The sequence below is a fragment of the Phocoena phocoena genome, chromosome 4 (genome assembly GCF_963924675.1).
Source record: "Phocoena phocoena chromosome 4, mPhoPho1.1, whole genome shotgun sequence".
In the NCBI taxonomy this organism is placed as follows: Eukaryota; Metazoa; Chordata; class Mammalia; order Artiodactyla; family Phocoenidae; genus Phocoena; species Phocoena phocoena.
Window position 1 is genome coordinate 67,478,771 of NC_089222.1, and position 26,278 is coordinate 67,505,048.

A 26,278-nucleotide genomic window follows, 5' to 3' on the forward strand; every position below is an offset into this window, starting at 1 on the left:
CTTGGCTGTAGTGGTTCTCAACTTTGGCTATACACTGGAGTTATCTGGGATGCTTTAAAAAATCCTGATGTACTGTTAGGTGAATCCCGTCCACTGAGTATCTGATATATTGGCCTGGTGCACAGCCCTGGCATTAGGATTTTCAAAAGCTCCGCCGGTGATTCTGATGGGTAACCAAGGCTGAGAGTAACTGCCTAGAGAACAATGGTTCTTATAGTAGAGTCCCACACCAATAGCATCACCCAGGAACTTGTTAGAAATGTAAATTCTCAGGCCCACCCCAGAACTACTGAATCAGAAACTCTGGGGACAGTGCCCAGAAATCTGTTTTAAGACACATTTCAGGTGATCCTGATGTGTGCTGAAGTTTAAGAATCACTGAGCTAGAGGGTCTATGAATTTATTATTAAGACAGGGTTAATCCATTTTTAAGCTAGAGGCAGGCTCGTAGTAGGAATTCCTTTTTGGATAAAGGTAAAAAAAGAGAGGTAAGGAGACAAAAAATTCATTTCCCAGAGCCAGATAAAACTATAGTCAGAATACTGGAAGAAGCTTTCCTCCTTTGTGTTTTATGACCATGTACTCTTTGAAGAGAGAAAGGTTAGATTTTAAAAATGTATGTATTGCTAAATGCATTGAACTTCCTGATACACATTTGTTTATTAGAAAAACTGGTGCTCTGAAAATGGCTATCTTCATTTCTATGAGAAAATGTGAGTAAGATTATAGAAATCTCACAGGACTTGGATCACTTTTGTCCCACCCAAGGAGAGCAACTTAGTAAATACCAGAGTTTAAGACTAAGCTCTCCAGCAGGCAGTGCCTACAACAAACAGGCAACTCCAAGAATTATCTTTCCTGGTCAACTTTTTGGAGGAATTGCTGGGATATAGTAATTAATCATAAGCATGAAGAGGACTCAGTCTTCTCTAAACTAGGTATTCTCTTTCTCCTACTCAGCCAGGGGCCATTGAGACTGCCACAGAAGACTTGAAAGGCCACATTACCAAGACTTCTGGAGAGAAAATTCAAGGCTTCTGGCTCTCGACAGAGTGAGTAGTTATGACTAAGTGAAGGGCAGTGGAAATCTAGCGTTTTCTTTGACAACACCATAATAGAATAGGAGATGGCCCAGTGGAAGAATTTCTCCTGCTTACAGTGAGGTAATTGATTGACATAGCGAGCTGGAGAGTAAAGTTTCATGGTGCCCCATGGCTGATGGTATGACCAGGTTTGACTTCTACCACTGTTTTCCAGGCTAGTTGCTTCACTCAGCCATCACTGTGACTACCTTAGGTCAGGCCCTCATCAGGGCTCTCAGTGACCATTGTATTAGCCTCCTAACTGATCTTTCTGGTTCCAATCTCTGTTTCTTGTAAGCACTCTCCCTCCAACCACATCAGGCTACTAACCATCCCACTCTGGGTACAGTGGAAAGGAAGGTTGGGAAAGAGGAATAATGAGGTCAACATATACATTGTGAATTTTATCATTAGGTAAGTTGGGTACAATAACATGAGCAACAAAACTAGGGAAATCATTCAGGATAAAGACAGGCCACCTTGGAGTGGGGGAGGGATAGATTGGGAGTTTGGGATTGACATGTCCACACTGCTATATTTAAAATTGATAACCAACAAGGACCTACTGTATAACACAGGAAACTCTGCTCAATATTCTGTAATAACCTAAATGGGAAAAGAATTTGAAAAAGAATAGATACATGTACATGTATAACTGAATCCCTTTGCTCTACACCTGAAATTAACACAACATTGTTAATCAACTATACTCCAATATAAAATAAAAATTAAAAAAAAACAAAACAAGCAAATAAAAAGCCCTCAAAAGAAAGGCCACCTGTCCAGAGTTAAGATAAAAACCAAATCTAACACTTAAGTGCTTGTCATTTTAATGACTGCTCCATTCACCCTCAAGGCTTATCTTAGCTACGGGGGTTTTCATTGCCAAAGACACAATGAAGATGGTTAACTTTCTGTCCTACCCTGACATTCTAGTGTCTGTGTGACCTTTTTTTCACCCACCAGGTGAATATTAGGAATGCCATAGTCCTTATAGTAATAAGTAAAATATGCACATAATAAGGGTAAGAGGCATCTCTTTTCTTCTGCAGAATCCACGATATTAAATGGAGAATGCAATTAGAACTCCATTTGAAATACTTAATTGGTTCAGTAAGTTTTCTTGGTGATACAATCACCAAAGGTTCCAGCCGAAAAGCTCAGTCATTTCTACACCTTAGTGAAGAATCATTTTATCTTTCCCTTCTGGGAGGGACATCTTCTTTGAATAAATTTTAGGAGGACAACACTGGGATGTTTAACCTTCCAGTCGAGCAGAACAAATCCCTCAATCAAAGGAATGCAGAAACCAAATAACCTGTGAATCCATCTTTCTGACCACCATAGCATATTTTTGTTTCAAATGGGTTCCAAAAATTGAATTAAAATGAATTTTTGAAAACCAAGCTGACAAGTTCTGAGCATTTGTGTCTTCATCTATGAACTGCAGATAATGATATATACCTGACAAGTTGTTATGAAGACTAAACAAGGTAACATTGTAAAATTCTTAGCAAAGTCCCTAGCACATAGTGGATTTTCAATGGACATCAGTGTCCTTCCTCTGTTCTCAAGTACTAACTATTGGTAAAAGGCAATACTTTTTGACGTTGTTATTGGTAGCCTCTACCTTTATTTCTATCTTGTCCATCTCTATCTCTATCATCTCTGGGTTACCTTTAATGAAAAGTCTTTTAATTTATTCACTTTCACCAACTTACATTTTATTCTCTACTCTCCACCTCCCATCTGCAGAGTAAAATATGATTTGTGCAAATGAAAAGGCTGCCTTGGGCTTCCCTGGTGGCACAGTGGTTGGGGGTCTGCCTGCCGATGCGGGGGGCACGGGTTCGTGCCCCGGTCCGGGAAGATCCCACATGCCATGGAGCGGCTGGGCCCGTGAGCCATGGCCACTGAGCCTGCGCGTCCGGAGCCTGTGCTCCGCAACGCGAGAGGCTGCGGCGGTGGGGGGCCCGCGTACCGCAAAAAAAAAAAAAAGAAAGAAAAGGTTGCCTTGATTAAGCAAGATGTCTACATAAATTCTGAAGGTCACATCAGAAGTAAACACTTACCTATTTTGTTTCTACAATGTATCTCACTATTTTTCTACAATATATCTCATTTCATTTCTACAATGTATCTCATTTATAAGAAAGAATGCACAAACATGGTCTTTCAAATCCAGTGGTGGCTACTTTTGAATTCTCAAATAATAGAATCAGTAATTTCTTTAAGGGTGCATGTTTTGTTTGGTTTTATTTGTACAGAAGTTTGACTTTTTTTTTGTTTGTTTGAATGTTTCTGCTCAGTGATTGCAGTGGCCTGTAGATACCAATTTTTGAAAGATAAATCTGATTGTGTGATCTGCACTGAGGTTTAGCACTATAATTGTGTGCTTGATTTAACATCAGCTAGGATGATTGCTAACACCAGCAGTTTTCAGGTAAATATGAACAGCTTTGCCCCAAAGACGCAAGCCTTGTACTTACCTCTGAACCTAATAGGACGTTCAGAAAGTTGGGAAGAAATCTCTGGCAACTAGTTTTCTATTTCTCTTTTGTCTTGTGGTACCCATTTATATTAAGGACAATAATGAGGCATGTATCCTTTGCATGTAGAATTTCAAGCAATCATATTTGCTTATTTGCTATCAGACTTTCTTCCTTTGCACATTGGAACCCATTTCTCCTTTTTAAATGGTAGTGATTTTGTGTTCTTTTTTGGTCATTCTTCTCTCTCAAAATTCTTTTACTTCTCCCACAACCCTCCATCAAAATCTACTTTCAAGAAAAGATCTGATTCCAGTCGTTTTTACCAGTGTAAGACATTGCCAGTTTCTTTTCTTTTCCTGTTACTCTTTGTAGCTGGTTCAGACTGCCTTCACGTAATGGAAGGAGGAGGTACCAGTTGTCAAGAAAATGTTCAGGCATCTGGACTGAATGAATGGGCTCCCATTCACTGCGACTGTTCAAGCAGAAGATAGGAAGCTGTTTGTCAAAGGAGGGGCATGCATAGGTTTTAAATGACCTTTCAGACTTAAGTCCTCTGTTTATTTGTAGTGTAGCAAAAAACAGCAACAGCAAAACCAATCAAACAAAAAACAAAACCTCCAAAATAACAACAGCAAGACTAAACAAAACAAATGTATATACACACAGGCCCAGAAAAGTGAGAACCTGGGCTGCTCTTGTCCCCTTTCCTCCTTTTTCTAATGGAATAAGACCCATCCGTTCCTGAGAGTTACAGGGGCTGTAACATAGACCTATTTCCCCAGCCTTACCAACCACACAAGACTCTTTTCAAGCATAACACTTTTTTTGTATGTGACAGAAAAGGCTGGGCTTCATGTACATCAACTTTCAGCTCCTTCTGGGGAGATGAGAAATCCCTGGCTACTCATCAGTGGTTTAAAGAATATCTGCTTTCAAACCAGTATTCCAGTTTCAGAATGATGAATAGTAAAAAACCTTTTAATGTAGTATATAGCACATGTAAACGTATCTTCATGTCCATGAACTTGCTTTACCTTCCCTACATCCTTGTTAGTTGTATGATTCCCATTTTATAGATGAGAGGTGGAGACGAGGGAAAATGAAGTGGCCAGATGAAGATCCCATAAGTGATAGAACAAGAAAGATGGACCACCACACTCCTGTGTTAGCTGGGTTCTGATTCTTTCCCCAAGTATATACAGTGTAGATGAGGGGTAACTAATAAGCCCAGCTCCATCTTTAGTCATGGTTGGTCAGACTCCTAGAAGTAGTTTGATATAGGAGGGCAAGGTGGGAGCTATTGAGAGGAAACTTGAAAAGGATTTATGGGCCTTGTGTATCATGTTTAAGAACTTCGATTTTATCCCTTAGGTGATACGGAGGCTCTGATGGGTGAGGCTCTGTATTTATATTTTATGAACATCACTGAAAGTCCACAATCCCTTATCCAAAACCCTTGAATCAGCTGAGAATTTTTCATATTTTGGAAGTGTAAAACAATGCATATGTTGTTTATTTTATGCCCCAAGTGGAGGTCTGGGACAACCCACCCAAATCAAACATATTAATATCTTTTCAGGGAAACATGTGATATTAAAAATAGAATAAATCGTCATCTGGTTCAGATCTGGTTTTACCGCAAAGTGAGTTTGCACCACGGCTGCAATTTTCAGAGCTTTGTTGAATTTGAAATTGTGGATCAGGGTTTGTGGCCCGTACGTGTTTGAAATGTGGAGGATCAATGAATGGGTGGGAGGTTAGGTGACATATTAGATACTTATGCAATATCCATGAAGGTCTGATCCAGTGGCATGCTGGAGCTGGTTCACACGTGCTCATAAGAGGTGAATGGTAGGATTTCAGGAATTTTGACAGTCAGTTGTTAATTCTTAAATTTAAATTAAATAGTTTTACAAGTTATTATTATATGTAAAATTAAATAAAATTAGTTTCACCCCCAAATAAATTTTTTTGTATTTTATTTTATTTATTATTATTATTTTTAACATCTTTATTGGAGTATAAGTGCTTTACAATGGTGTGTTAGTTTCTGCTGTATAACAAAGTGAATCAGCTATATGTATACATATATCCCCATATCCCCTCCCTCTTATGTCTCCCTCCCTCCCTCCCTATCCTACCCCCCTAGGTGGACACAAAGCACTGAGCTGATCTCCCTGTGCCATGCAGCTGCTTCCCACTGGCTGTCTATTTTACATTTGGTAGTGTACATATGTCCATGCCACTCTCTCACTTCATCCCAGCTTACCCTTCCCCCTCCCTTTGTCCTCATGTCCATTCTTTAAATCTGTATCTTTATTCCTGTCCTGCCACTAGGTTCTTCAGAACCTTTTTTTTTTCTTTTAGATTCCATATATATGTGTTAGCATATGGTATTTGTTTTTCTCTTTATGACTTACTTCACTCTGTATGACAGATTCTAGGTCCATCCACCTCACTACAAAATAACCCAATTATTTTTCTTTTTATGGCTGAGTAATATTCCATTGTATATATATGTGCCACATCTTCTTTATCCATTCATCTGTCAATGGACACTTAGGTTGCTTTCACATCCTGGATATTGCAAATAGAGCTGCAATGAACATTGTGGTATGTGACTGTTTTTGAATTATGGTTTTCTCAGGGTATATGCCCAGTAGTGGGATTGCTGGGTCGTATGGTAGTTCTATTTTTAGTTTTTTTGTTTGTTTGTTTGTGGTATGCGGGCCTCTCACTGTTGTGGCCCCTCCCGTTGCAGAGCACAGGCTCCAGACGTGCAGGCTCAGCGGCCATGGCTCACAGGCCCAGCCTCCCTGTGGCATGTGGGATCTTCCCGGACCAGGACACGAACCCACGTCCCCTGCATTGGCAGGAGGACTCTCAACCACTAGGCCACCAGGGAAGCCCTATTTTTAGTTTTCTAAGGAACCTCCATACTGTTCTCCATAGTGGCTGTATCAATTTACATTCACACCAACAGTGCAAGAGGGTTCCCTTTTCTCCACACGCTCCCCAGCATTTATTGTTTGTAGATTTTTTGATGATGGCCATTCTGACTGGTGTGAGGTGATACCTCACTGTAGTTTTGATTTGCATTTCTCTAATGGTTAGTGATGTTGAGCATCCTTTCATGTGTTTCTTGGCAATATGTACGTCTTCTTTGGAGAAACATCTATTTAGGTCTTCTACCCATTTTTGAATTATTTTTTGTGTGTTTTTGATATTGAGCTGGACGAGCTGTTTGTGAATTTTGGAGATTAATCCTTTGTAAGTTGCTTCATTTGCAAAAATTTTCTGCCATTCTAAGGGTTGCCTTTTTGCCTTGTTTGTGGTTTCCTTTGCTGTGCAAAAGCTTTGAAGTTTCATTAGGTCCCATTTGTTTATTTTTGTTTTTATTTCCATTTCTCTAGGAGGTGGGACAAAAAGGATCTTGCTGTGATTTACATCATTGAGCGTTCTGCCTATGTTTTCCTCTAGGAGTTTGATAGTGTCTGGCCTTACATTTAGGTCTTTAATCCATTTTGAGTTTATTTTTGTGTATGGTGTTAGGGACTGTTGTAATTTCATTCTTTTACAGGTAGTTGTCCAGTTTTCCCAGCACCACACATTGAAGAGGCTGTCTTTTCTCCATTGTATAGTTTTGCCTCCTTTATCAAAGATAATGTGACTGTATGTTCATGGGTTTATCTCTGGGCTTTTTATCCTGTTCCATTGATCTATATTTCTGTTTTTGTGCCAGTACCATACTGTCTTCATTACTGTAGCTTTGTAGTATAGTCTGAAGTCCGGGCGCCTGATTCCTCCAGCTCCATTTTTCTTCCCCAAGATTGCTTTGGCTATTTCGGGTCTTTTTTTTTTCCATACAAATTGTGAAATTTTTTCTTCTAGTTCTGTGAAAAATGCCATTGGTAGTTTGATAGGGATTGCATTGAATCTGTAGATTGCTTTGGGTAGTATAGTCACTTTCACAATGTTGATTTTTCCAATCCACGAACATGGTATATCTCTCCATCTGTTTCTACCATTAATTTCTCTCATCAGTTTCCTACAGTTTTCTGCATACAGGTGTTTTGTCTCCTTAGGTAGGTTTATTCCTAGGTATTTTATTCTTTTTGTTGCAGTGATAAAAGGAAGTGTTTCCTTACTTTCTCTATCAGGTTTTTCATCACTAGTGTATAGGAATGCAAGAGATTTCTGTGCATTAATTTTGTATCCTGCTACTTTACCAAATTCATTGATCAGTTCTACTAGTTTTCTGGTAGCATCTTTAGGATTTTCCATGTAAAGTATCATGTCATCTGCAAACAGTGACAGTTTTATTTCCTCTTTCCAATTTGGATTCCTTTTATTTCTTCTTCTTCTCTGATTGCTGTAACTAAAACTTCCAAAACTATGTTGAATAATAGTGGTAAGAGTGGGCAACCTTGTCTTGTTCCTGATCTTAGTGGAAATGCTTTCAGTTTTTCACCATTGAGAATGATGTTGGCTGTGGGTTTGTCATATATAGCCTCTATTATGTTGAGGTAAGTTCCCTCTATGCCTACTTTCTGGAGGGTTTTTATCATAAATGGGTGTTGAATTTTGTCAAAAGCTTTTTCTGCATCTATTGAGATGATCATATGGTTTTTCTCCTTCAATTCATTAATATGGTTTATCACATTGATTGATTTGTGTATATTGAAGAATACTTGCATTCCTGGGATAAACCCCACTTGATCATGGTGTATGATCCTTTTAATGTGCTGTTGGATTCTGTTTGCTAGTATTTTGTTGAGGATTTTTGCATCTATGTTCATCAGTGATATTGGCCTGTAGTTTTCTTTTTTTGTGACATCTTTGTATAGTTTTGGTATCAGAGTGATGGTGGCTTCATAGAATAAGTTTGGGAGTGTTCCTCCTTCTGTTATATTTTGGAAGAGTTTGAGAATGACAGGTGTTAGCTCTTCTCTGAATATTTGATAGAATTTGCCTGTGAAGCCATCTGGTCCTGGGCTTTTGTTTGTTGGAAGATTTTTAATCACGGTTTCAATTTCAGTGTTTGAGACTAGTCTGTTTATATTTTTGATTTCTTCCTGGTTCAGTCTCAGAAGGTTGTGCTTTTCTAAGAATTTGTCCATTTCTTCCATGTTGTCCATTTTATTGGCATATAGTTGCTTGTAGTAATCTCTCATGATACTTTGTGTTTCTGCAGTGTCCGTTGTTACTTCTCCTTTTTCATTTCTAATTTTATTGATTTGAATCTTCTCCCTTTATTTCTTGATGAGTCTGGCTAATGGTTTATCAATTTTGTTTATCTTCTCAAAGAACTATCTTTTAGATTTATTGATCTTTGCTATTGTTTCCTTTATTTCTTTTTCATTTATTTCTGATCTGATCTTTATGAATTCTTTCCTTCTGCTAACTTTGGGGGGTTTTTTGTTCTTCCTTCTGTAATCGCTTTAGGTGTAAGGTTAGGTTGTTTGTTTGAGATTTTCCTTATTTCTTTAGGTAGGATTGTATTGCTATGAACTTCCCTCTTAGAACTGCTTTTGCTGCATCCCATAGGTTTTGGGTCATCGTGTTTTCATTGTCATTTGTTTCTAGGTATTTTTTGATTTCCTGTTTGATTTCTTCAGTGATCTCTTGGTTATTTAGTAGTGTATTGTTTAGCCTCCATGTGTTTGTATTTGTTACAGATTTTTTCCTGTAATTGATATCTAGTCTCATAGCGTTGTGGTCGGAAAAGATACTTGATACAATTTCAATTTTCTTAAATTTACCAAGCCTTGATGTGTGACCCAAGATATGATGTATCCTGGAGAATGTTCCATGTGCACTTGAGAAGAAAATGTATTCTGTTGTTTTTGGATGGAATGTCCTATAAATATCAATTAAGTCCATCTTGTTTAATGTATCATTTAAAGTTTGTATTTCCTTATTTATTTTCATTTTGGATGATCTTTCCATTGGTGAAAGTGAGGTGTTAAAGTCCCCTACTATTATTGTGTTACTGTCAATTCCCCCTTTTATGGCTGTTAGCATTTGCCTTATGTATTGCGGTGCTCCTATGTTGGGTGCATAAATATTTAAAATTGTTATATCTTCTTTTTGTATTGACCCCTTGATCATTATGTATTGTCCTTTTTGTCTCTTGTAATAGTCTTCATTTTAAAGTGTATTTTGTCTGATATGAGAATTGCTACTGCAGCTTTCTTTTGATTTCCATTTGCATGGAATATCTTTTTTCATCCCCTCACTCTCAGTCTGTCCCTAGGTCTGAAGTGGGTCTCTTGTAGACAGCATATATTATGGGTCTTGTTTTTGTATCCATTCAGCCAGTCTATGTCTTTTGGTTGCAGCATTTAATCCATTTTCATTTAAGGTAGTTATCGATATGTATGTTCCTATTTCCATTTTCTTAATTGTTTTGGGTTTGCTATTATAGGTCTTTTCCTTCTCTTGTGTTTCCTGCTTAGAGAAGTTCCTTTAGCATTTGTTGTAAAGCTGGTTTGGTGGTGGTGAATTCTCTTAGCTTTTTCTTGTCTGTAAAGGTTTTAATTTCTCCATCAAATCTGAATGGGATCCTTGCTGGGTCGAGTAATCTTGGTTTTAGTTTTTTCCCTTTCATCACTTTAAATATGTCCTGCCACTCCCTTCTGGCTTGCAGAGTTCCTGCTGAAAGATCAGCTGTTAACCTTATGGGGATTCCCTTGTATGTTATTTGTTGTTTTTCCCTTTCTGCTTCTAATATTTTTTCTTTGTATTTAATTTTTGATAGTTTGATTAATATGTGTCTTGGTGTGTTTCTCCTTGGATTTATCCTGGATGGGAGTCTCTGCACTTCCTTGACTTGATTGACTCTTTCCTTTCCCATATTAGGGAAATTTTCGGACTATAATCTCTTCAAATATATTCTCAGTCCCCTTTTTTTTCTCTTCTTCTTCTGGGACCCCTATAATTTGAATGTTGGTGCGTTTAATGTTGTCCCAGAGGTCTCTGAGACTGTCCTCAATTTTTTTCATTCTTTTTTTTTTATTCTGCTCTGCCATAGTTATTTTCACTATTTTGTCTTCCAGGTCATCTATCTGCTCTTCTGCCTCAGTTATTCTGCTATTGATTCCTTCTAGAGAATTTTTAATTTCATTTATTGTGTTGTTCATCATTGTTTGTTTGCTCTTCAGTTCTTCTAGATCCTTGTTAAACATTTCTTGAATTTTCTCCATTCTATTTCCAAGATTTTGGGTTATCTTTACTATCATTACTCTGAATTCTTTTTCAGGTAGACTGCCTATTTCCTCTTCATTTGTTTGGTCTGGTGGGTTTTCACCTTTCACCCCAAATAAATTTAAAACAAAGGTAATACACTCAAAATGCCTCATCCTCTGATGATTTTACTTCACTTTGCTGTTATGTATGCTCTGGGGGTTATTTTTGCCTATTCTATTTGTGTGGTGGAAATAATACATGACAGTGTGTTCCTGCCTCTCTCTACCAACTGGATGTTCAGTGATATCAGGTTGGTAGCTTGGAATTGGCCCCGGTGGCTGCAATTATCCCGTGGAAATAAGCAAACTAGTAGTCAGAGTTTGATTTATTGTTTTGCTTATGGTCTAAACTTAAGAAAGTAATAGAGTGTATGTTAACAATGCAGATTAAGTTTAAAAGTGAGTCGTGTCTGTGGCTATAATATTGTCATAGCACAAAAAATTTGATGAAATATTCTTCCAGAATTCAAAAACTATTATCCAATTCAGCAAAAAGTCACCTTTTTCATTGGTGAATGGATGAAGTCTGGACAGGTGGCTGAGGAAAGATGAATGCCATGCAGAGGTTGCAAGGTTGCAGAGGGTCTGTGTTCTGGCTGGGGCAGAGGCCATTGGCTGTTCTCGCATCAACCTGCTGACTCCCAGTCTGAGCTGGAAATTCCAAAAGGCCTCTTCTTCCTCTGTATCCCTCTAGTGCTCTCTACTGCAAAATTGTGACATGGGGGCACACTTGAAAGCAGAAGTGCTTAAGAGAATCTGATGTTTATCATAGAGCATATACTGAAGTGTGTATCAGGAACTGAGAAGCAATAAGCTGATAACTGACATAGCTGGGCTTTGTGGATCTTTGTGTTTAATCATCTAGGAGGAAGGAGTTCAGGGTAATGCTTGGGCTTTGGCCTGGCAAACTGATGGGCTGTCTGTGCCACAATTCTAAGTTAAGAAGGACATGGTAACTCTACCTTATTGAGAAACCACCATATGCCAAACACTGGAGGAGAAACTGTGCACACAGTCTCACTTAATCCTCCCAACAGTCTTGTCATTCACTTTTTACAGAACTTGTTGTATAAAGTTGTGGGGAAAAAAAATGTGTCTGAGGTGTCCATCGTGTCTCCTCATAGTGGTATTGAATAGATGGTTCTACATATGTGTACAGATGCCATCTCCATTAGTTTTTAAAAGGGACAGTAATCCTGACATATTTATATAGGCCTGCCTTCTATAGGTGCTAAGGGCATGAAATAACATTAAGTCAGTCAAAGCATTTTCCAAGGGATATCACCCAAACTAGTGCAGATTAAATTCTTTGACATGTTCTAAATTTAGACAGATATATCATTTAGCAGATTAGAAAAATGAGTTTGAAGGCACTTGGGTAGCGAATACAAGGAGGATGGACAGAGAGACCAAAAGGAGAACTGGAGAGATGCTATCAGCTCCAGCGAGATCCCAGTTAGCTGAAACCATTAAGAATACCTTAAGGTATTCTTAAAGTGTACCATATACACTAATATGTATAAAATAGATAATTAATAAGAACCTGCTATATAAAAAATAAATAAGTAAAATAAAATTTAAAAATTCAAAATTCAATAAAAAAGAATACCGTAAGGAGACTTCAAGTGAGACTCAGGCTTCCAGCCCAGCCCAGCCCATTTAGGAATTTTATAACTTTATAGCTGTAAAGACAGGATGATGTTTATCTCCTCCTCGTACTGCCTTTCTTGGCCCTCTGGGAAAGGACTTTTACAATAAATAGTGCATACGCTTTTAGAAGTGATCCATTAAGCCAATACCAAGGAGAACATCTTGACACTCTATGGAGTCTCAGAAAAGTGCGATACGATGGCAATGACGTGGCTCTTCAGTCAAATGTACTCAAGATGTCTTTGTCTGCGGTGGTTAAGAAGGCGGAAGGAGATGAGATCTTCCCTCCACACACATTAGTGTGAAGTGGTGGTGAGGGTTGTTGTTCTCATCCCCCTTATTCCTGAACGAGAGGACTTGCCTCTAGTGGCTGGGATCAAGTAACTCTTGCTCTTCATCTTCATGGCAAATACTTTCAGCATGTTTCATTGCCTACCTTTCCTGAAACCCACCTAGGTTTTTAATCCTCAGACTTTGGTGAAATCCGACTAATTATCTGTGTCGGACATAAAGACAGTAGAATGAAAGTGAGGTCAGGAAGCAGCCTGGTGTCATAGAAAGAGTCCTGAATTTGGAATCAGAAGACTTGGGTTTGATTCTTGGCTCTGCTACTTATTATCATTGTAGCTAGGTGAACTTGAGTGGGCTTTCCATTTTGTTTTTTTAAATTAGTGTATTTGTTTTAATACAGTCTTTAATCCATTAGAAATCCACTGCTCTTGAAAGAAGCACAGCTACTGTTAATTTTTGGTATATATCATTCCAGCTTTTCTCCATGCAATCTTCTGTCAAAGATTGTTATAATATTAATAGATAACATTTATTGAGCACTTAACCTGCACCTTGCGATAAGTGCTTTCCATGCATTTGCCATTATGTTTGTATAATTTATATAATTTTGATGATCTCTAAATGGCATTTTTCTTAGGGTTTCTTCCTCGTATTTTTCTTGGTTATCTTGTAGTTTTTGTAAAGTATTAGACAGTTACTTTTAAACTGTCAGTGGCAACACAAATGTAAAGGTTTATATTATCTTTTTAAAATTGAAGCACCAAGTAAGGGAGAGTTACCAGTGGGCCAGAGTAACATTCCATAACTGGAAAGAGAAATGAAAATATATAAAGCATTCTCTACTTATTTTTTGCTAAAAAAATAGTAAGTAATATTCCTGTAGCACTTTATAGTTTAAAAATTACTCTTCTTCATTTAATTCAATCTTCATAGCAGTTGTCTGAGGCAGGAAACATGAACTCCAATTTGCAGATGAGGAAATCAAAGCTCAGAAGAGTAACACATACAAAATAGATAAACAAAAAAGACCTACTGTATAGCACAGGGAACTATACTCAGTATCTTGTAATAACCTATAATGGAAGAGAATGTAAAAAAAGAATATGTATGTATATGTATGTATTGTATAACTAAATCACTTTACTGTACACCTGAAACTAACACATTATAGATCAACTATATTTCAATAAAAATTTTTGAAAAAGAAGAGTAACACAGCTCTAAAGTAGCAGAGACGGAACTCCAATGCATTATACTGCCCTGACTTTTGCTAAAATGGTCTTTTGCTCCTGTGCCCAGATTCCATGTGTGCCCCTTCTCAGACTGTAACCCAATGGTTAAACTCAGAATTCTGTTTCTTGGGCTTGGTGGGGTAAGTGGAATTGTGCAGGACATCTCTGCTTAATTTAGAATGATTTCCCAGAGGAAAGAACTATCCTAGACGTTTAAATAAAAAGAAAGGCATCTGGGAAGCGAAGCAATGTTGAGGCACAGGAGACCAAACGATTTCCCAGGCACAGGGTGCCACTGGAGTTCACTGATCCCCAAAGCAATGCCTGTGTTTGCTTTCACACCTGCACTCACATTTGATCCTCAAACAGACCCAGGGAAGAAGGCAAGAAGGAACTATTGGTTTTATTTTCTGGTTGAAGAAACCCAGAGATTAAACGACCTATCTAAGGGCAACCACTTATTCAGGGTCACAGGACAGCTTGACTTCTCGGGACCTCTCTCTCAGCCCAGTTGTCTTCTCACTCTACTGCTCTTGCTGCCTTTTGTGATTTTTTTCATCTCCCGACACAGCCATCACCACGGTTTAAATTGGTTAAGTGATCTTTGTGCCTGTGTCTGGTTTCTTCATTGATTGTCTATTGTTTTCAGGGAGGAGGACACTGATTCGTTGGGCAGGTTCAGAGACCTTTTCCTCTTTTCCTCTCCAGATCTTTCTGGCCTTGTGTTGTCCATTTGACTTTATTTAGTCTTTTCCCAGAATCAACTAAAAAGTCAGATACTTGTAGGGAATGGTGGCTGCCATTGATGGACTAAGGTCAATCATACTTTATCTTGTCACAGTATAATTAGGAATGCTGAACTACTTTTGTCATGAAAAACACTGCTACTAATAATTTAAGAAATAAAGACACACATAAAACAAAACCCCAAGTAAACTGAGGAATCGGGGATTGCTAAACATTTTAGTCACGAATAATAAATGTAATATACAAATTAACAACCTGAAATGTATCTCCTACCCAACCCCACTCATTTTTGCATACTTTCATTTATTCTAGACTTTGCTCCTCAAAGTGTGGTCTTGGAATCAGCAGCAGCAGCATCACCTAGGAGCTTGTTAGCAATGCCGACCCTCAGGACCCACCCCAGTCATGCTAAACCTGAGTCTGCATTTTCATAGGATCTCCAGTTGATTCCTATCGTTAAAGTTTGAGAAGCACCGGTCTAGATCACTCTCGCTCATGATCTGAGGATATCAGTGGATTCTCACTGCCTATATACCCTTCTCTGTGCTCACCTTATACAACATAATATAGTTCATCGTGTACATTGTGAGGAAAGCATTCCTTAAGTCAGGGCCTGATTCGGAGTCACCTTTGTCCAAGCCCATCTCGGCCCACCTCCCAGTACTTAGTACAGTGTCTGGTATTTGGTGGGGGCTCAGAACTGATCGTGGACTTGACTTGCATCTAATTCTGATAGAGCTATCTATTGCTTGAAGCCCTTCACTGACACTAGCAGTGTCCATCCATCGAGTCCTGCCTCTATTACCCTGGGCTTCCAAGCAGCTCAAAGCCCAACGAGACTTCCTCCATCCTTGGGTGAAAGCACTCAGGCTGAAAATGCCTCAAATCTATCAAGATGTTAATGACCTGTGGCAGGACTCTGGCAGCAACAGAAGCACCTCTGTTGCCAGAATCCATTTATACTGGGTGGGTGTTTTCGACAACCACTTAATTAAACACATTGCTTTTCTCTATAAATTCCTCCATGGCAACAGCCTCAACCAGATAGCTAATGGTCCCTAAGTAACCTGAATTACAGGACAGTGAGAGCATTTAGATGCTGCAGTCACAAACGTACTTGGAAGTGTTTGTTTTCCCAAGACTGCTACGAGTTAAGGAGGTGTCAGGAAGAGCCAAGAGGTGAAAAAAAAGTCTGATGAAGCTAAATGCCCAGCTCCATCATTTATTAGCTACGTGACGTTGGTATGTTAGTCTCTTACATCCTCTGGGCCTCAGTTTTATCATTTATAAAATGACTATGTAAAGAGGGATATTAATTTAAGAATTAAATTATTTAAAATATATACAATGCTTATACCAATTTTTGCCACATAGTATGTGCCACCTAAGAGTTTGCTTTTATAATGGTTATTACTATTAATAATAATATTCACCCATTTATACAATCATTTACGTATTTACTGAGCTCCTTACATAAGCCGGACTCTGCCCTAAGTGATGAAAATACAGAAACAAGTAAGGCAAAATTTCTGTCTTCAAGGAACTCTCAGTCTTGTGGGGAAGGAGGACATGTAAAGGAAGTCACAGCACAGTGTGATACTTGCCGATACACAGTCTTACAAATTATTCTGTGGGAGCTCAGAACTCAGTGTGTCTGTATTGTTGACATAGGTCAAGGGAGGAAGAGAAATTTCCAAAAAAAGATATGATGAGAAAGACCATCTCAGGAAGAGGGCAGAATCTGTGCAGAGGAACTGAGACAGGCTCAGGGAACCACAGACAGTTCTCTATGGCTGGATTAATGAGCAAGAGTCAGAGAACTAGAAAGAAGTTGGAACGGCAGGAAGGAACCAGAAAGGAAAGAATTTTGAACACCAGGCTAAGGAACATGGATCAAATTTTTTTCTTGAGTCACAAATTGGAGATCCATAAGCCATTTCCACCCTGCTAAGTATTTTTCAAAATTTGAATTTGAATGTTTTTAGTTAAGGTATGTGCTTCCAGTTTGCCAACACCTTGTCACTTCCCATTGTCTTACACTGGCCCCTCTTCATTCCCTGATGCAGTGGTGTGTGCTCGGCTCTCCCACTCATGATGGCCAGCTGTGTGCATCTCTTCCAACTCCAGGTCCAGTGACCTCACCTTGGGATATTGAAATCAGTCATGACAGGAGAATTTATACCAAGGAAATAAAATCAGGGCATCATCATTATGATTATTGTTACTTTAGAATGTGTTTACCATTTACAGCACACCACTGCCTTTGTTTCCTTCATGACCACTATATAGGCATTGCTGTCTTGAGTTAAATAGGGTGTTGACATTATTAGAAAGGCAATAGATTCTGGAAATAGTTGCCCAATAATTTAAACTTAGTCTTGATTATTTAGGGGACTGCCAATGTGTGGTTTATTAAAGAAAACAAATAAGACCTCAACCTTAATATTGAGGCTATCAACACATTTAGGCCACTACAGCTGTTGTACAGACAACTATTATAGTCTCTTATGAATAAACGTGCTGCCTGATACACAAAGAGGAAATTGTCTCCACTCTATTGGGTCCCTAGGTTATCCCAAAATGCCCTGTTGTAGGGAAGGTAGGTTGGGTTTAGGAAGAGTAATCAATGTGAAAGAGAAAAGAGCCTCTGCTTCCACTAGTATGTTCCATAGAAAGAACAACCGAGTTTAAGAATTGCTGTGGCTTCTGAAACGCTGTGCTATGTGAATTAGTAAAAGTGTAATCTTCTGAGCAAGGAAACTTACCAGGGAAATTGAGAGGAAACTGTATAATGATGAAAGGGTCAATCCTTTCATCCAAGAAGACAGAGAAATCTTAAATGTGTATACACCAAATAATAGAGCTGCAAAATTTTTGAAATGAAACTGATAGAAATGAAAGGAGAAATAGACAAATCCATGATTACAGTTGGAGACGTCAAGACCATTCTTTCAATAACTGATATAAAAAAATGGGCAAAACTTCAGCAAGGATTTAGAAGAACTTAACAACACTATGACCCAATCAGCATTTATAGAACTCTCCACCAAGTAACAGCGGAATACATGTTCTTTTCAAACACCCACAGAACATATACCAAGATCCACCATATCTTGCACTACAAAGCAAACGTCACCAAATTTAAAAGAATTGAAATCATACAGGGTATGTTCTCTGATTACAGTGGAATCAAACAAGAAATCAATAATAGAAAGATACCAGAAAAATATCTAAATGCTTGGAAACAGAACAACATACTTCTACATATGGGTAGATAATCCTGAGGTCAAAGAGAGAGTTTCAAAGAAATTAAAAAGTTCATTGAATTGAATGCAAATAAAGACAAAACATATCCATAGCTGTGTGGGATTCAGCTACAGCCGTCCTGAGAAAGAAATTTACAGCATTAAAGCAAAAGTGCTCAAATCAGTTGAAGAAACATCCTATGTCAATAGTAGAAGCCTCAGCTTCAAGAAATTAGAAAAAGAAGAACAAACCCAAAGCTGAGAAGGAAAGAAGTAATAAAGATAAAAGTAGAAGTTAATAAAAAACAAAAACAATGGGAAAAATTAAAGAAGCAAAAAGCTGGTTCTCTGAAAATTTCAATAAAGCTGACAAACTGCTAGCAAGGATGACCCAAAAAACAAAAAACGTCATAAATTACGAATATTAGGAATAAAACAGGGTATCACACAGACCCGACAAACACCAGAGAGATAATGAGGAATTATAGCCAACAACTCTACACACATAAATTTGACAACTTAGATGAAATGAACCCTTTCCTCAATACACACACTCAAGATGAAATAGATAATTTAAGTAGCCTTATAACAATTAGGAAATTAAATTTGTAATTAAAACCTTCCCCAGGGCTTCCTTGGTGGCATAGTGGTTGAGAGTCTGCCTGCCGATGCAGGGGACACGGGTTCGTGCCCCGGTCTGGGAAGATACCACATGCCGCGGAGCGGCTGGGCCCATGGGCCATGGCCGCTGAGCCTGTGCGTCTGGAGCCTGGAGCCTGTGCTCCGCAATGGGAGGGGCCACAGCAGTGAGGGGCCCGCGTATCGCAAAAAAAAAAAAATAAAAAAACCTTCCCCAAAAGAAACATCTAGGCCTGGATGGTTCTACTGGAGGATTCTATTAAGCATTTAGAGAAGAATGAACACCAATTTACATAATCTTTTCCAGAAAATAGAAGAGAAAGGAATACTTCCCAGCTCATTCTATGAAGCCAGTATTAACTTGATACTAAATCCAGACAAAGCCAGTACAAAAATAGAACTACAGACCAATACCCCTCATGAATATAGATTTAAAAATTCTTAACAAAACTTTGGCAAATAGAATTCAGCAATATAAAAAAAATAATTATGCACCATGACCAAGTGGGGTTTATTCCAGTGATGCAAGGCTAGGTCAATATTAGAAAATTAATCCATGTAATCCACCATATTAACAGGCTAAAGAAGAAAAATCATATGATCAGATCAATAGATGCAGAAAAAGCATTTGACAAAATTCAACATACCCATTCATGACAAAATCCCTCAGAAAATAACAGAGAGGAACCTTTTCAATTTGATAAAGAACATCTATATCAAACCTATAATAATTAACATCATGCTATTGGGAAAAGACAATGTTTTCCCCCTAAAATTGGGGACAAGGCAGGCGTCCACTCTCACTACCAATATTCAACATAGTCCTGGAAGTTCTAGCCAGTGTAACAAGGCAAGAAAAGTAAATAAAATGCATACAGGTCAAACAGCAAGGAATAAAAACTGTTCCTAATTGTAGATGGCATGATAGTCTATGTTGAAAATTCCAAGGAATCTACCAAAAAGTTTCCAGAACTATTAGATGAATTTAGCAAGTTTGCAGGGTACACGATAAACATACAAAAAATATTTTAGTAATAATTTTTTAAAAATAAAAAATCAATTATATTTCTATACACTAGCATTGAGGAGGTACAAACAAAAATATAATAACATTTATAATCACTCAAAAAAAGAAAAATATTTAAGTGTAAATCTAACAAAATATGTATAGGACTTACACACTGAAAGCTACAAACTGCTGATGAAAGAAACAAAGATCTAAATCCCATGTTCATAGATTGGAAGAATCAATATAGTAAAGATGTCAATTTTCCACAAATTTGACATACAGGTTCAACATAATTCCTTTCAGTCTCAGCAGGATTTTTGTAGGTATGGACAAAACTATTCTAAAAATTTTTTTCAGTTTGCCTGTTTTATTTTTAAAATATTTCTTTATTTATGGTTGCATTGGGTCTTCGTTGCTGCACGTGGGCTTTCTCTAGTTGCAGTTCACAGGCTTCTCATTGCAGTGGCTTCTCTTGTTGTGGAGCATGGGCTCTAGGTGCGCAGGCTTCAGTAGTTGTGGCATGCAGGCTCAGTAGTTGTGGTTCGCGGGCTCTAGAGTGCAGGCTCAGTAGTTGTGGCACAAGGGCTTAGTTGCTCCGTGGCATGTGGGGTCTTCCTGGACCAGGGCTCGAACCTGTGTCCCCTGCATTGGCAGGCGGACTCTTAACCACTGTGCCACCAGGGAAGTCACTATTCTAAAATTTTTATGGAAAGACAAAGGAATTAGAATAGTTAAAACAATTCTAAAAAAGAAGAATAAAGTGCTTCTCACTGGCAAATCCTATTTTCTACTATATAACTTAAGACCCTGGCCAGAGCTGATTGGACAAATGGGGGCTAATCGGTTAGCTGATGTGAGACTCAAAAAGACAACTCAGAGGAATGAGTTGGGCTAACAGAATCCCTTATCTTGAGAGTCTGCACTGGGAGATTTAGGGCAACAGAGGCCAGTTAGCTACGAGAGCAGATTCTGCAAGTTCATGTATAGTGAGGACTAAGGAAACAATAAGGTCATAGGCAAGGTGGAATTAAAGAGGAGCAAACACTGGCGGTAAGCAGAAGGCCACATCAGTCAAGAGGAAACAGATGAGATGCATGGAGCGATACACAGACATCATGAGAGAGACAGCCCCATGAGAGTGCATTTCATTCCTTGTGACTTTCTAGGTTTCCTAAATCCCAACTGTGCTATGGTTCCTGTTCGTAGATTTCTGTGGGATTCCTCAGAGTATTTTTATAACACATGTCCTCTTCCTGGACTTGCCTGATGTGGGATGTGTCTCCTGTACCCAAGGAGGTGTAACTAACACAGTACAGTAAGCAAATATCTCTCCCATTTAAGAGAATAAAACAAGGGAGGTGGCAAGATGTGAGCATTTGTTGTATCCCATCCCTCTGTTCTTCCCTCTCTGTCGCCTCCTCAAAATTAGTCCTTGTTCTCCTGCAGCTTCTTTGGCTTCTGATCAAGTGAATCCCCTAAAGTGAATTTGGGGGAGGCGGGGAGGAGAGAGTCCCTCGGGGGTGGGCCTCTTATTAGAACCTGGTGTGCCCAGTAGCTATGCAACAGCTATTTAGTTGTTTTGTGGGAAAGAGAAGGATGGGGTGTGCCCAGAGTCTTCTCTTTTGTGTAGCTTTTAAAATATCCTCTTATTGATGGTACTGTGGTGGGGAGAGCACAAATGCCTGCTGCATGGGGAAGATATGTGGGAGAAGCCGCTAGATGGAATGTATATGGCCTGGGCTTGGGGCATCAGAAGTGCTGGATTCTCACCATGGCTCTGTCATTGGTACTAGATGCATGTCACTTTATTAAGACTTGGTTCCTCCACCTGTGAAGTGGGGATAATAACCATTTAACGTGAAAACATTCTCAAATTGCAAAGAAATTGTGGTTATTTCAGCACGAGATGTGGCTTCTGCTTAAATCTCCTTCCACTCTCCTCCTTGTTCCTTTTGCTTTGGTCACGCTGGCTTCCTTGCTGTTTCATAAGACGTGATGGATCCCATCTTGCAGACTTTGTTTTCCAGGGGGAAATTTGACCATTGTTTTTTTCTGCACTCAGTTGGAGCAATATGAAATTTCATGGTAGGACTTCTCTTACTCAGGCAAAAAGTAGTTCTGTGGATACAAAAGTGGATGTTTCCAGGTTCATCCTTGTCCATATTTTACGGGGACACTTTGTCCTATACTGAGTGGTACATGTTAAAGACGTGTTGGAGAAATGAATAAATATTCCTGAGGCCTTTTTAGCGTACCTCCAGAGAATCATCCGTACTTTGCAACTCGTGCTTTTCCAACACTGAGATCTTCACCAAACAGCAGGAAATGAAAAGCTGATAAGAGAGTCTTCTTTAAGGACATCAAATAGATACCTAGGGTTCCTTTTTCCTCAGCCCTGTGGGCAATGGGCTGGGAATCCAGACACCTGAGTCTGTGGACTTGTGTTCTCATTATCCAGTCTCATCATACCCATTAACTCTTCCTTAGGTGATTTCACCTCACATCTTAGAGAACTGTGTATTCCTTGAGAGTTGAATGTTTTTCTCAGTATTCCCAGTAGCTAAGTGCGGGGCCAGGTACATGGCCGGCTGCATGGGGTAGTGGGAAAAAAAATGAACCACAGGAAGTCAAGTCAGGGGACGGGAACAGGGAAGGTTTGTGGACATCGGGTTTTTATTAGAATACTGTGTTTACTTGGAGGGTCCCCTATTTTAAACACATTGGAGAGGCTCAGGGAGAGATTAACCAAATGATTGAAAGAACTGCATGTGGGTTATTTAGCTAAATGTTTTATAAGACTTCACTTAACTCAGGGGGAGGCAAATTGCTCTGCTTCGATGCCATGCATTTTTCATCTGTTTGTGTTTGAATTGTAAACCCAAACTGGATTCTCTTCAGGGCCTGGAACACAGTGGGTGCTCAGGGAATATGTGTGGAATGAATGATTCAGTGTTTTCCTCCTGAGTTGCTGATTCTTGGCTAGCCAAGGAGCTGTCTTCCTCTTTCAAGGGCTGGTTATTCTAAGAGGCTAGAGGGGCACAGGAAAGAAGATTGATTTGTAAATCAGGTATAATCACTCTATTCAATATCAGAGATGATGTCTTAGTGGTGTGTGTGTGTGTGTGTGTGTGCATACATGTGTGTGCATATTTGGGGGAATAATATTGGAAGAATATATTTGGGGGAGAAAAATCATTTCCAAACCATAAACTGATTTGACACAGACTTAAAAGAGCAACTGAGAGTATTGTTAGGAGTAGGGCTGGGGCGACTGGCAAAGCATCTGGGATGGTTTGAGTAATGGGGTGGGGGGTCCTGGAAACTTGCTCGGATGGGTCCCACCTGTCATTGGTGGTTCGCTGTTGCCCTCTGCTGGTCAAACTGTTGTAGTACCAGGAAACTGCAAATCTCCTGGAGCAACTAGGTTCCCTGTTTCCACCAGGAGGTCTAGGCCCCTTCCCATCAAAGACGCGAAATGCAGCCAGTGCTGAGGAACAGCAGTGGTAGGAGAATGTAGCAAATTCTCTGCCAGGAGAGACAGGCTCTCATCACTGTGGAGATGAATCTTATGATTCTAATTTTTTATTCCATGCTCTGTTCATTTACTAAGACCTTGCTCTCTCTTTGGCTCTATGCTGGGCGCAGTGAGGAGACCCAGATAGGGCTCAGTCACTGACTCTACACCATAGGGTCTTCCATCATGTGTGTGGGGGACGGAAGGAGAAGTACAGAAAGTTGTGACTAAGGCCACAATTGAAACCTTGATAAAGGTTGTGTGTACTTAACGGAAAGAGAGATGGTATCTACTTGGGGGCGAGGGAGGTGAGGGGAAGGTGCCATTAAACAGATAGCATTTAAGCTGGGAACCTGAAGGATAGGTGATTTTTTTATTTAAAAAATATCTCTTTTAATATTACTCAGCCATAAAAATGAATGAATTCACAACATTTGCAGCAAAGACAAATATCACATGATATAACTTATGTGTGGAATCTAAAAAAAATAAAAGATACAAATGAACTTATTTACAAAACAGAAATAGACTCGCAGACATAGAAAACAAACTTATGGTTACCAAAGGGGATAGTGGGAAGGGGATAAATTAGGAGTTTGGGGTTAAAATACACACACTACCATTTATAAGATGAATAGCCCACAGGGACCTGCTGTATAGCACAGGGAACTATGCTCAATATCTTGTGGTAACCTATGAAGGAGGAGAACGTAAAAAAGGAATATATATATTTATATATGCGTGTATGGCTGAATCACTTTGCTGTATACCTGAAACTAGCACAACATTGTAAATCAACTGTATTTCAATAAAAATTTTAAAAGATATATCTCTTTTATCATAAAAGTAGAAAGTTTATCATAAAAAATTAAACTTTGGCTAATAAAAGCATGAGAACAAATGAAAGTCTCTTGAAATCCCAGCACTCAGATATAATCAGCGTTAACATTTTGATCTATATATTTTGCTGTTGTTACAAAATTGGAAGTACACTGAAGGTACCATTTTGTATCCTCCTCTTTCTCACTCTTTTGGTATGAACATTTTCCCAATATTACTTTTTTTTTTTTAAATGTGCTATTTTATGGGGGAGTATTTCAATTTGTACAACTGTGGATAGGATTCTTCAAGCGGCATGAGGCAAAGCGTATAGGTTGCACTGCACAAGAATTGTTAATTCTTCACCAATTCATTTCAGAAATAGTTTCTGGACACCTACTACAGTGGTGACACCATGCTAAGAACTGACTCTCTCTTTGTGATGTTTAGAGTATAGGAGAGAAGACTGACATGAATTAGGTAATCACAGAAATAACTATAAAATTGCATCTGGGAGAAGTGCTGTGAAGGAGAGATGTGAAGTTCTATGAAAGTATATATTAGAAAGAAGACAAGTAGTCCTGGAGGTCTGGGAAAGCTTTCCAGAGTAAGGAGTAATTGAGCTCAGCACTGTAGGAGTTAATTAAGTAAAGAAGATCAAGAAGAACCTGACCGGCAGAGGGAACAGCACGTGCAAAGTCCCTTCAGCAGGAGTGGGCGTCGTTGAGTCCAAGAAACTGAAAGTAGATCAAAGAGAAGGGAGTGCAGAGGTCTGAAATGTCGTTGAAGAAATAGGTAAGGCCTGACCCTACAGAGCCTCTTAGACCAGGTGAAAATTGTCATTTCTTGTAAGAGCTATGGGGAACTGTTGAAGTGTTTGAAGCCAGGGTTGGGAGGTAAAGGACAGACAGATTTGTTTTTATTTATTTTTTTATTTATTTACTTTTGGCTGCATTGGGTCTTGGTTGCTGCGTGAGGGATTTCTCTAGTTGTGGCGAGCAGGGGCTACCCTTCGTTGCAGTGTGCGGGCTTCTCATTGCGGTGGCTTCTCTTGTTGTGGAGCACGGGCTCTAGGTGTGCGGGCTCCAGTAGTTGCGGCACGTGGGCTCAGTAGTTGTGGCTCGTGGGCTCTAGAACGCAGGCTCAGTAGTTGTGGCACACGGGCTTAGTTGCTCTGCGGCATGTGGGATCTTCCGGGACCAGGGCTCAAACCCGTGTGCCCCGCATTGGCAGGTGGATTCCTAACCACTGTGCCACCAGGGAAGCCCCAGATTTGTTTTTAAAAAGGTCTACCTCATTGCAGTGTGGTATGAGGCTGGGAGGGAAATAAAGTTTCTGTAGATAAACCAGGTCCAGGTGGCTAGTTGCCCAAGCCCAGTGAGAAGGGGACTGCACGAGTCCAGGCAGGAGATGTGGGAAGACTGGATTAAGATAGTGAAAGTCTAGCTGGAGAGAAGTGGATGGTTTTGAGAGATGTCTGGGTAGTAGAATGTTTAGGACTTGGCATGTGAGGTGAAGAAATAGGATGCGTCCCGAAAGACTCCTAAGTCTCTAGCATACATAACCGGATGGAAGAAGGGTTTCCTCCCAAGATAGGAACACTGGAAGAGGTCAGAGTTTGGAGGGGACAGTCATAGATGTTTGCTTTGTTTCCCAGAGATAACATTTTCAGGAGTGGTATAGGTCATCACATCAGCTCCTTCCAGAGATAACTCTTACCACACTTGCACACCACACTGAAGGGTCCTCTATTTGGGGGTGAGTGGTCCCATGGAGAAAGCAAACACTATGCCTGGATTTGCTGTCTCCATACTTATTTCAGGGCCTTGAACTACTACTTGCTAGGTGTAAAGCATTGGGCAAGTCATTTTAAGGGTCTCTGGACCTTAGTTTCTTATCCTTAAAATGAGGGTAATAGATTCTAGTCCAAAAGATCGTTGGGAGGATTAAACAAAAGCATTGATATTCAAGAGCTTTGTGAATGTCCGTGGACTACACAAACACAATATGTTATTGTTATTTCTACTCCTATATTTGTTCTGAATATTACCGCCAAACTTATATTAATATTAGGAATATAAAATTCAATGTTTTCTCCAAGAGTTCTCTGGGGAAAAAGGTGTGATTGAAGTCTAAATAAATAAATATACCGCCCAGAAGCTAGAGATGGTGGCCCCAAACTATGTATAAGCCTGTGTGTTTACTTGGATTCAGACTTTTCCGACATGTAAATTATGCAGAGTCTGTGTCACAGCAGAGCACTCTGTTCCTAAAAAGAATTCTCTCTCTTTTTTTTTTTTTCCTGAATCCA

The 26,278-nt window shown here is 39.3% G+C and overlaps 1 protein-coding gene across 1 annotated transcript in view; it reads left to right on the forward strand.

Moving 5' to 3' along the window:
* Positions 1–26,278, forward strand: part of TPRG1 (tumor protein p63 regulated 1) — a 110,631-nt gene that overhangs the window by 8,361 nt on the left and 75,992 nt on the right. The window contains 1 exon segment of the mRNA XM_065875833.1: positions 961–1,052. Within this exon segment, the coding sequence (XP_065731905.1) occupies positions 961–1,052 (92 nt within the window).